The sequence below is a fragment of the Canis lupus genome, chromosome 30 (assembly GCF_003254725.2).
Source record: "Canis lupus dingo isolate Sandy chromosome 30, ASM325472v2, whole genome shotgun sequence".
Taxonomy (NCBI): domain Eukaryota; kingdom Metazoa; phylum Chordata; class Mammalia; order Carnivora; family Canidae; genus Canis; species Canis lupus.
Window position 1 is genome coordinate 40,403,980 of NC_064272.1, and position 13,039 is coordinate 40,417,018.

General features: G+C 38.4%; 1 protein-coding gene across 3 annotated transcripts in view; it reads right to left on the minus strand.

Annotated features, from left to right (window-relative positions):
* UBE2Q2 (ubiquitin conjugating enzyme E2 Q2) overlaps positions 1–13,039 on the minus strand; it is a 57,593-nt gene that overhangs the window by 10,829 nt on the left and 33,725 nt on the right. For 2 of the 3 annotated variants that reach the window (XM_025472077.3, XM_025472076.3), the window contains one exon: positions 9,333–9,391. The exons of the other annotated variant lie outside the window; for it this stretch is intronic. In XM_025472077.3, coding sequence (XP_025327862.1) covers positions 9,333–9,391 — 59 coding nt within the window. The remainder of the gene's footprint in view (positions 1–9,332; positions 9,392–13,039) is intronic. 3 annotated transcript variants of the gene reach the window in all.

Here is a 13,039-nt window from a genome sequence, read left to right on the forward strand (position 1 = left end):
GTGGGAGGGGGGTTGGGGTGACTGGGTGATGGGCACTGAGGGAGGCACTTGGCGGGATGAGCACTGAGTGTTATGCTATATGTTGGCAAATTGAACACCAATAAAAAAAATAATAATAATAAAAATAAAACCAAAACAAAAAAGAAATCCCCAACCAAAACAAATAAATAACTTCAGTTGCCAAAGTTGCATAGCAAACACTATCCTAAAGCTTAGCCTCTTTAGGCAATGTATAATTTTTGTTATACTAGGAAATTCTTGCAAGAATGTTTGCCAGTTAATCTCATCCACAAGCTAGGATGATCACTTAAATTGCATTGATGAGGAAACAACAGAAATCATTTATCAGTGTTCATAGAACATGATTAAGTGATGCTAAAAAAAAAAAAAAAAGAGAGATGAGGAATATAAAAATTTTATATTATAGTCAAATTCTTAACAATAGTCACATTGAAAAAAAAAAAAAAACAATAGTCACATTGGGGAAAAAAAAAAAGGAGGGCTTACCCAGGCCACATAAAACAGTCATGACCCTCCCCATTCTTGAGGTAAGGAAATAAACTATACGTTGTAAGAACAGAGACTTTAGATAGGAATAAATGAAAATGCTGGCACTTAAAACCAGACTATTCAGAACACATTCCCTTAATACAGACAGAAACAACCCACGGTCATCTAGAAGTAGAAACATTCTCTTCATGGATGAATGGGGCACAAATAAAAATTCACATTATGTTAACCAATAAAGTATTTTCAGTTGCCTATGGATAGCTGCTCACAATGTATTAATGAGATAAAAAATAAATAATCTTTATGATTCTCTTTTAAGTTACTATACTCTGACCTGGACTAAGCAAGAAAGATAGCCAAGTACTGATGGCTCATTAAAATACCAAGCCTTGAAAAAAAAAAACAAAACAAAACAAAAAAACAAGCCTTGGGTAGGGGAGGCTGGGGGAGGCTGGGAGCGTCTGACTTCAGCTCAGGTCATGATCCCAGGGTCCTGGGACTCAGTGGCAAGTCTGCCTCTCCCTCTGCCCCTCTCCCCACTTGGGCATGTTCGTGTTCTCTCTCTCTCTCTCTCTCTCTCTCTCTCTCTCTCTCTCTCTCAAATAAATAAAATCCAAAACACAATTTCAGAAAAATATAAACCAAGCCTGGAATTACGTATTACCCTAAGCTGTCCACATCTTGCTAACTTACTGTAATTCACTGACTCATGAATATTTACCGCACAAAAATATACTACACACCGACCAGGGAGAGGATACACTGAAGAAAAACGACAGGACCCTGTCCTTCACGTGTACCATCTAGTTAAGATCACGGGCTAAACAAATAAAGTACGGAAAGGGGACTCAGAGCTCTCGAAGGAATAACCAGGGGACTCTTTAAAAATGTGCTGGTCAGGAACGGTGTCTCTACGAGTAACGTACAAGCCGAGATTTGTAGGAGGTAGAAGTGTGGGCGGGAGTAACATTCCAGGCAGAGGAATGCATGCTTAAGAAAGGTTAGGAGGGAAAACACATGCCGGTACTGAAAGACATTGAGTGGGGCACCAGCTTTGACAGGACAAGTAGCGTCCAAGAGGGTTAGAGGGGAAGCCAAGGGCAAGATCACAGACAGCTTACAGAATACGGGAAGAGCACCAACCTGTGAGCAATGGAAAGACAGGGATGAGTTCAAGCAGGAGAACAACATAATCAAACACAAATTTATAAAAGATCACGCTAAAAGCTTACACGACAGAAGGAACACAAGCAGGAGTCCAGTCAGGAAGCCTCGGAAGTGGTCCACGTGAGAAACGGTGGTGGTAGCAACAGAAACAGAGACAAGTAACTGGATCTGGGACCTCTCTGAGGAGGAGAATTAGAGGACTGGAGGTGGGAAGGGAGGGTATAAAGAAGAACTACATTCAATAACGGAGATGGAGAAGATGGGGCAAAGAGCCTGGAAAGAAGAGGAGTTCGAGTTTCCATGCTATAGAGTTGGAGATGCCCGTGCAGAGACATCCATGTTGGCACGCCCGGGTGGCTCAGCGGTTGAGCTCTGCTTTGGGCCCAGGGCGTGATCCTGGAGTTCTGGGATTAAGGCACACGTCAGGCTCCCTGCATGGAGCCTGCTTCTCCCTCTGCCTGTGTCTCTGCCTCTCTCCATGCCTCTCATGAATAAATAAATAAATAAAATATTTTTAAAAACAGAGAGACATTCAAGTAGAGATGTCAAAAAGGCAGGTCGATATTGGGAGTAGAAAAGACAAAAACACAGGATGAGCGCTGGGTGATATGCTATAGGTTGGCAAATTTTGAACTCAAAAAAAAAAAAAAAAAGACAAAAACATTAGCTATAAAACCTGGCAGTCGCTGACACGGAAGATATTTTGAAAGCCATGGGAGCCTCTTCAACAAACAACACTAGAGCAATCGGACCATTAAGGAAAAACCCTCTGATTTAAATCTCATACCTTATACAAAAGTTAACTCAAAATGATGCACAGACTCATCTGTAAAATGTAAAACTATAAAACTGAGAAAACACAAAATAAGAGACTTTCTTCAGGATCTAGGACAAGGAAAAGAGTTCTTAAATTTGACACCAAAAGCATTATCCATAAAAGGAAAAACATCTATAAATTGAAACTCATCAAAACTAAAAACTTTTTGCAAGACACAAAATAAAAAAAAATCTGTTGTGTTTCCATACACTAGTAATGACATAGCAGAAAGAGAAATTAAGAGAATGATCCCATTTACAATTTCATCAAAAAGAATTATACCTAGGAATAAATTTAACCAAGGAGGTGAAAGACCTGTACTCTAAAAACTCTAAGACACTGATGAAAGAAATAAAAGGTGACATAAATAAACGGCAAGACATACTATGCCCATGACTCGGAAGAATATTGTTTAAGTGCCCATATTATCCAAAACTATCTATGGATTGGTGTAATTCCCATCAAAATACCAACAGTGTTTTTCAGAGAACTAGAACAAAAAAAATCTTAAGATCTGTATGGAACCACAAAAGACTGAATAACCAAAGCAATCTTAAGAAAGAGCAAAAAAGCTCTGGTATTGATGGTATTACAATTCCAAGTTTCAAACTGTACTACAAAGCTATAGTAATCAAAACACTATGGTACTGGCACAAGAAGAGACACGTAGATTAATGGAACAGAACAGAGAGCCCAGAAATAAACCCACACATACATGGTCAATTAATCTATGACAAAGACAAGAAAACACAATGGGGAAGAACGACCATTTATTCAATAGTGTTGGGAAAACTGGACAGGGAGCTACATGCAAGAGAATGAAACCATTCTCTTACATCATACACAAAAATAAACTCAAAATAGATTAAAGACCTAATTTTAAGATCTGAAACCATAAAACTCCTAGAAGAAAACACAGGCAGTAAACTCTTATAAACCATCCTTAACAATATTTTCCTGGATATGTCCCCCAGGCAAAGGAAACAAAAGCAAAAGTAAACAATTGGGATTACACCAAACTGAAAAGCTTTTGCACAGCAAAGGAAACCATCAATAAAACAAAAAGGCAACTCACCGCATGGGAAAAGATACTCACAAATGATATATGCATTAAGGGGTTAATATCCAAAATATATAAAGAATGCATAGAACTCAACACCAAAAATTCTAACAATCCAATTTAAAAAGCAGTGTAGAACCTAACTAGACCATTTTTCCAAAGAAGGCCTACAGATGGTCAACAGACATATGAAAAGAAGCGCAACACTAGTCATCAGGAAAATGCAAATCTAAACCACAATTATGTATCCACTCACACCAGTCAGAATGACTAGTATCAAAAAGATAAGAAACAACAAGTGTTGGCTAGGATGTAGAGAAAGGGAACCCTCATGCACTGTTGGTGGGAAGGTTAATTGGTAGCCACTGTGGAAAATAGTATGAGGTTCCTCAAAAAACTAAGAAGAGAATTACCATATGATCTAGTAATTCCACTTCTGGGTGTGTGTGTACACACACACACACACACACACACACACACACACAGTGGAATAGCATTCAGCTTTAAAAAGGAATGAGATCCTGCCATTTGTTAATAAGGACAGGCCTAGGGTATTATGCTAAGTGAAATAAGAAAAGTGAAAGACAAATACCACACGATTTCGCTTCTATGTGGAACTTAAAAAACAAAACAAATGAACAAACAGCAAAAAAATACAGACAACAGATTCATGGTTGCCAGGCCAATAAGTAGGGGGAAGGTGGTGAGGGGAGTGGGGGGAATAGGTGAAGAGGATTAACAGGTACAAACTTCCAGTTACAAAATAAGTCACAGGGATGGAAAGTACAGCATAGGGAATATGGTTAATACTATTGTGATAACTTTGTATGGTGACAGATGGTAACTACAGTTATCACAGTATGCATTTTATTTCTTTTAAGATTTTATTTATTTGACAGCACAAGCAGGGTCAGAGGGAGAAGCAGACTCCCGACAGAGCAGGGAGCCCAATAGCGGGACTCGATCCCAGGACCCAGGATCACGACCTGAGCCAAAGTCAGACGCTTAACCAACTGAGCCACCCAGGCACCCTGACACAGTATGCACTTTCTGATGCTTAAAACTGGCAAATCACTAGGTTGTACATCCAAAACCAACGATATTATACATCAACTACATCTCAATTTAAATAGATAAACTAAAAACCTTTGCTCTACAAAAGATTTTGTTAGGAAGACAAAATGAAGGTACATACTGGGAGAAATTAAAAACCATCTATTACAACAAAGGACTATTATGTAGACCACACTAAAAAATTTTTTCCAAAATTGAGAAATTGGCAAGAGATGTGGACAGATATTTCACGAAAGAGTCTATGAAGTTGCCAAGTAAACATATGAAAGATACTCAATATTAGGAAATATGCCTTAGGGAAAAGCAGATTAAAACTATAATGAGGTATCACTACCTATCAGAATAGCTAAAATAAAAACAAGTGGCGAAACCAAATGCTGGCAAAGATGTGGAGAAACTAGATCACTTACACATCCCTGGTAAGACTATAAAACGGTAAAGCCACTATGGAAAACAGTTTGACAATTTCTTTAAAAATTCAATATACTACAAGAAGAATATGAGCTAGCCACAGCACTCTTGGACACATACCCTAGAGAAAGCAGAACAGTGTACACAAGCACTCCTAGCAGCTTCATTTTGCAGGAGCCAAACCCTAGAATCAGCCCAGGAGTCCTTCAGGTGGCTGGTTAAACCATGGAATGCTTCTCAGCAATGAAAACGAACAAACTAGTCATATATGTAGATGAATCTCCCGGGAAGTGGGTGAGTAAATACAACTAATCCCTAGAAGTTACAATTCCAAAATAGAGGATTCCATTTATGTAACTACGTTTTTTGAAATGGCAAAATATTAAAAATGCAGGACAGATTAGTGGTTGCCACCAGGGGTTAGAGAAGTGGGCGTATACGAGGGAGGTGAGTGTGGTTTGAAAAGACAAGACAGATTCTTGTGTATTTCGAACTTCAATATCCTTCACTGTGGTGGTGGATACACAAACCTATACAGGCGATCGAGTTATACAGAACTTAATACAAACATACACACAAATGAGATATAAGAAAAACTCAGAAAATCTAAGGTCTATGGATTGTATCAGGGTCTCACCATAATATCACACTATGGTTTTGTGAAATGTTACACTGGCAAAGTGTACAAGGAATCTTTATTATTTCTTATAGCTGTATGTGAATGTACAATTATCTCAAACATTTCAATTTAAAAAAAGCCACAGGAATAGAAGGAAAAGACAAAAGAAAGAAGACCCAGTACCAATTTCTGAAGAACTCCAACATGGAGAAGTTAGGTGAACAAAAGGAGCTACCAGCTAAAGAGACCAAGAGGAAACAGCCAGCAGCCAAGAGAAAAATGTTGCGATGTTACTGAGAAATCAATACTGATTTCTCAGATCATCAAATATGATAAAGCCTGAAAAGGGCCCCCTGAGTTTACCAACATGGAAGTCCCTGTTGGCAACAGTGGGGGGAATATTAACCGCTGATGCCAGACTAGAGAGGCTGAAGAGTAACCAGAAAGTGAAGAGTGTGATTATAGAAACGTCGCTGTGGGAGTACAAATGGGGTGGTCACTTTGGAAAAGAGTCCAGCGTTTCATCAAAAAGTTTAACAGTTACCAGAGGATCTAGTAATTCCACATAGGTGTATATATAAGGAGAAATGAAAATATGCATGCAGATCAGAACATGTGAATGTTCATAGAAGCATTCTTCATGGTAGCCAAAGGCAGAGACAACAAATGTCCATAGATAAAATGTGGGACAGCCATACAATGGAGTATTATTCATCCATAAAGTGGAATTAATAATATATGCTACAGTAGATGAACTTTAAAAACATTTGCTAAGTGAAAGAAGCCAGCCATAGAAGGCTACATTTTGTATGGTCCCACTTATATGAAAGGTGCCAAACAGGAAAATCCTTAGAGACAGAATGGAGATTAGTGGTTGGCAGTGGGTGGGGGGCTGCAGTGGGAATGAGAAATGACTGCTACCGGGTACGGGATTTCTTTCAGGGAGTAATGAAAATGTTTTGAAATAAGACAGTGGTGATGTTTACACAACTCTATGAATATACCAAAAACCACTGAACTGTACACTTTCAAAGGTTGAGTTTTAGCATATGTGAATTGTATCACAACGAAGCAATGAAACTGTTATTTAAAAAATAGTTTGGCTGTGGGGACGCCTGGGTGGCTCAGCCGTCGAGCGTCTGCCTTTGACTCAGGTGTTGATCCTGGAGACCGGGATCAAGTCCCACATCAGGCTCCCTGCATGGAGCCTGCTTCTCCCTCTGCCTGTGTCTGTGCCTCTCTCTGTCTCTGATGAATAAATAAATAACATCTTAAAAAAAATAGTTTGGCTGTGATAAGAAACAGAGGAAGAGGATGATAGCTAGAAGATGGAGGATAAAACATATATAGGACAAAAACAGCTCAATAATCTCATCAGACTCAGTGCTTAAGTGTTAGGCTGAGCCTGAGGTTCCAAGGCTCTGTGTTTTATCAATCCTTCATCAGGCCTTCACCTTTTTTAGTTCTTCTCTCATCAGCCAGTAAGTCCTCCCCATCATGTAACAGTGAACTATGAAGACCAAGTCACTGCGGTTCTGCTTCACATTAGTGCTCACCTTCCATTCATCTTTCCACTTCCACGGTACCAAATTAGGGTGTCTTCACTTTACTCTAAGACAGGGCCATCAGCTTGCTTGCTTGCTTGCTCATTCATTCATTCATTCCATTCATTCATTTTTAGGATTTATTTGTGAGGGAGAGAGAGCAAGCCAGAGAGTGAGAATGAGTGCAAGAGCCTGTGTAAGCAGGGGGAGGGGCAGAGGGAGAGAAGAAGTAGCCTCCATGCAGAATGCAGAGCCCAACACGGGGCTTGACAGGACCCTGAGATCATGACCTGAGTTGAATTCCAGAGTCCAATGATCAACAGAATGAGCCACTCAGATGCCCCAAGACAGGGCCATCAGCTCTTAACTAGCCTTGCATTCTTCTAGGCTTTCTGAACACCATTGTCTTCTTCCATTGTTATATTTCCTTCTAAAACATTCTCTTTCCTGTATTTTCCTGTTCCTGAACCAGCTAATGAGAGAGAAATTCAATACCCTCAGGTCATAGTTTGCTTACCAGGAAAAAAGAAAATGAAAACAAAAAAACAAAAAGCCCTGCACCACTCCACAGTCCTATAAAAACCACATTTTCATGTAACTCTTCCATAGGAGTTCTACCCACCTTGCTGTCTAGTTCAAACTCGTCTGGTCTGGTGTGCTATGAATACATCACATTCTTTCCTAGATATGTGATTATATTTACTTTTTCACCTATGTAGATAATTTTCCTTCAACCTCCACCAGCGAAACTCACTCTTACTTCAATGCCCACCCCTCACCCCCACCCCCAGATCCCACCTGCGGGACACAGTCTTCCCAGATCGCTATACTGGAGGCAACTCCCTTTTTCTTTAACCTCAAAGAACTCAAGTCCACACTTCACATTTGCAAATCAATGAAGTACTTAATGCTTTTAATCTCCTTTTATTTTTTTGACTTTTAATTTTCTTACTTTTAATCTCCTTTTAGTTGTTGGCTTTTGGTGTAATGAAAAAACATTTTACTAGAAGGTTTATTTGGGTAAGCTGACAAGCTGACTTACTATTCAAATCATTCATTTGTATAATGGGATTAATAACACCCAAAAGAAAAAGACAGCAATGAAGAGAAACTATGTAACAGATTTTTAAACTGAAATTGGTATTATTCAACTTCATGTCTTTGTCTCCACAACTAGATGGTAAACTAAAGATCAGAAATACTTAAATTTCTTAGGATTTCTCATGACAAAATATGAAAAATCTATGCTATTCAAGGTTAGATCAGATTTCAAAATGATCTGATAAGAATATTTTTATACATTTATCCTGAATTGACAAAATTTTTTTGAAATCTCTTCCTTAATCATTTATAGCCATCTATATTTTTTATCTAAATGAAATTATTACTATGTCAACAATAGCAATGATCAAAGTAAGGACTGAAGATTTATTTTTTTTTATTTTTTGGACTGAAGATTTTTAGATCTTACACCATAATATGGATTACCTCACAAGGTTGAATTGGTCAATTTACAATTTCACAATTCTCTAATTAGTTTAATTGCTCCTAATTTAAGGACCTGCAGAACATTTAATAACTAACCTAGGTACCAATTCTGATCTTTTCGCCATCTTTCATAAGACTTCTAATAACAAAAAAGCAATACAAGCTTCAATAAAAATGCAAGACAATTTGATTCTACCAAACTGAAACCACCACCTTTGCAAGGAATTAGATGGCCAGGTCCACAGGGCCATGAGATTTTCTGTGATTATTCCAGGTATCAGGCTTGTGAGAATCATTCTCAAATCTTTCTCTAAATCCTCAATCACAATTTATATTTTAAAAACATTTGTTTTTTTTAATGGTAAAATATATAAAAACAGGAGACATAATAAACTCTTACTGATAACATAATAGTTCATAACCAATGGTTCTCAAATGATGGTTCCCAAACTAGCAACATCAGCTTCACCTGAGACCATCTTAGAAATGTAGAATGCAAATTCTCAGCCTTTTCCCACATCCCAGACCTAGTGAATTAGAAGCCTTGGGGTGAAGCCCAGCATTCTAGGCCTCCTAGCATTTAGCTAGCCCTCCAAATGATTCTGATGCACACTATCAAAGAGAATAGTTACTGAAACTTACCCTCCTGAGAGAACAGGTAACACCACTCGAACAAATGGAGGATCAAATGGAAAGTTATCCTAAAAAGCAAATACGCAAATTTAAGTCATTTTAAGAAAATCCTGAACACTGTATTATTTCAAAGACTTTTAAATAGTCTGTAAAGAATGTGTGCATTTATTATCTGATGATGAGGGTCATAAAAGTAAAAATCGCATCAAAACTGAGATGAAGTAAAAACCAAAGCAAATAAAAATGAAGTCAAGGTCAGTGATTTTACCAAATCAGAACAGTGCTTTCAATAGAGTCATGAAAAATATGAAGGGGCTCCACTTGCAATAGAACTATATAAAGGAACCCTTCCAATCATGATAGACTAGGTAACTTAGATCAATCCTCCAGTCGAGAACTAGAAGAGGTGGACAAAATATGACAATTACAGAGCCAAGATCTGGAAGAAAAAGGGAGCCCTAGAGAGTGGGTCCTTTCTTCCCTCCACCCCACTCCCACTTTGGGTTTTCTTTCAATTATAGAAGAGGAAGACAAGCAGTCAAGATCAGTATAACTCAGACTCACACTCACAAGGCTGGGGAGGTAGATATTGGAGCTGGGGTTGGCCAAGGAGAGGCCTAGACAAGTCTCCCACACCTTAAGGTCAGGATCCTGAAGGACAAGTGATAAATTGCCCTAACTGACAAGCACCGAAGTCCAGCTTTACATCACCTAATCCCTGACCCGATTCAGTGATCCTTGGTTGCTAGTGCCCAAGTGGGGCAAATGTAAACCCTTTCTGGAGAAGAATACCATCCAAGGCTTCAAATTAGCTAATTTTTCACTTGTAATGTCTATTATTAAAAATAGCCCATTACACAAGACTTAAAGACAAGCATGTCCAGGAAGTGAGAAGCAAATTACACAAAACCTGTAAGAGAGCAAGATTAAATAGAACCATCAGACATAGCTTTTAAAATAACTATGTTGAATATGTACAAGCAAAGAAAAGACAAGATTGAAAACCTTGGCAAAGGACTAAAATAACAAAAATGAATTACATAGAAATTCTGAAACTTAACAGATGAATTTAGCCACAAGTAGAGACTCAGTGAAAGAGAAATTCAGTACACAGGCCAGAAAACATACAAAATGAAGCCGAGAGAGAGAAAAAGGTAGAAAATACAGAAAATAACAAGACACAGGTGAATGTATTGAATAGGCTTATTTTATGTAGAGTCCTAGAAGGAGAGGAGAGAACGGGACTGATGCAGTATTTGGAGAGAATGTCTGAGTATTTTCCAAAACAGAAAGACTTCACAAGATTTAAGTGCTATGAGTATTCTGACAAATAGATTTCTACTGCAAGGGAGAACCTACCCACACAAGATGCCAACTTAATGGCAATTATTACAATCTACTTCCAAATAAATTGTAGATAAAAGGTGAGCTACTTAGCAGATGTAATGAAAGACACAGATGCAAAGCTTGGTAAATAAAGTGCAATGTCATTTAATCTATTTTTTAGATCTTTACGTATTGATCCAAAATGATAAACTGTTTTTAATTGACTATATGACTGAGAGAACTACCTTCATTTTAAGTAATTCTTCAGAGTAACTCCTCCACATCAAGACCGAGGGACTCTGTTCCATAAACTACACCCGGGAACTCAGTAATCAATATTTTACAGAAATAAGAGTTCCTTAAAGGGTTATTGTGGGGAGGATGGGGATGACTGTGAACATAGAAATTTGAGTTATCTTGGCATACTAACTCCAAAACTGAGGATCTTTAGGTTCACAAGGATCATGAGGTTTCCAGTTCAATACCTTGGGCTTTCAAGATACTTTTAATGATGAGGAACATTCTACTCTTGAAAGATTGGCACCAGATGGCTCTACATAGTTATCACTTCCCTATACTCAGTTGAAAAGCATCTCTTTAAAGTCTGACTTACTAGTTTTAATGTCATGCTTTGTGTTAATCAAAAACCGAGACAAAAGCTTCCACATAACTATTCCTTTAAATAGTTGAAGACAAGCTCTCATGATCCCTATGTTCTTCTCTCCAAACCTACAGTTTAACCACCTATCTTAGGACATGGAAATAGCTTTCAAATCCTTGCCCCTATTCTCTAAATGAACCTATATTTGTCTGGATAACCCCTTCCCAAAATACCACCTCAGAATTCAGCTCAGTAGTTCACATACGGCTTGAAAAACCAGACCACCACCTCTTTAAAAAACACAGCATAACACATTAGCCTAGCTGCAGACGAATCTAGTAGGTCCACAATCCCCAAACTTGTGTTATATTTTATCTCAAGCTCCATTCTCTTATTACTTATGACTTTCAAGTTGTCACCATGGACATCTGAGGCCACAAACACTGTTGACGCTCCTTCCTGTAAATCCTTCTTTCTGAGTCATACCTCCAAAATCTGTGAATCCTGATACTTAATAACTCAGTAGTTCAGTTTGCAACGGTCACTTAGTTCAGAGCAATCATATTATTCCTAGTCCTTTTAACAAATACTCCAGCCCTAGCAAACTGGCAGGGAGTCATGGTCCAGAAAGACAAATACAGAATTTCAGCTATTTACCTTCCAGATCGTCCCCTCCCTGAAGTTCTATCTAGATTATGAAAATACCATGAAAACATTAAGTGCAGCCACAAGTCTTTCAGTTGCCTGGTCAACATTTTATATTTCCTTAAAGAGATCTCTTGAGAAAGAAGTGAGAGGGCAGGGACATACAGGGGGCTTTCAAAGGTCCTGATGAAAAACAAAAGGACAATTTTTTTTTAACACAATTTATATCAGTTTCAGGTGTAAGGTTCTTTTTTTTAAAAAAAAAAAAAAAGATTTTATTTGTTTATTCATGAGAGACAGAGACACAGAGAGAGGCAGAGACACAGGCAGAGGGAGACGCAGGCTCCATTCAGAGAGCCCGACGTGGGACTCGATCCCAGGACCTAGGGATCACGACCTGGGCTGAAGGAAGATGCTCAACTGCTGAGCCACCCAGGGATCCCTCAGGTGTAAGGTTCTATTTCTTAACCTTGGTATTGGACATGTGGGAATATGATTTAATAGATTGTTCACGTTAAAATATTCTGCACAAATACACACACACACACACTCTTTCTAAAAAGCTACTGTCCTGGTTTATTTTTTCAACATACGAATCAATAAAAATGCAGTCATTAGCAACTTCAGTAAATATATACCAGACTCACTCTGGGAATACCTATACTCAGTTGAAAAGCATCTCAACTGACAACCACAAGAGTTTCTATAATAACAAAACTGAGGGAAAATACAGACATTTGACATTTGGGTAAATTGAAGAAAGTTGAATCATAAATGAAGATATATCCCCAGACAAAAATATATACATGCAAAAGATGCTTCCAGAAAATTAGTTTTTTTTGCAAGTATAAAGTACCCTTTCATGTCTTTGCTTTCTTCCTTCAAAACCCTTCATACTGGGGATCCCTGGATGGCTCAGTGGTTTAGCGCCTGCCTTTGGCCCAGGGCTTGATCCTGAAGTCCCAGGATCAAGTCCCACATCAAGGCTCCCTGCGTGGAGTCTGCTTCACCCTCTGCCTGTGTCTCTGCTTCTCTCTCTCTCTCTCTCTAATGAATAAATAAAATCTTTTTAAAAAATGTTTAAAAAAAAAAAAAAAAAAACCTCATACCCGTCTATTCTCACCTATTCCTACCACCATCATCC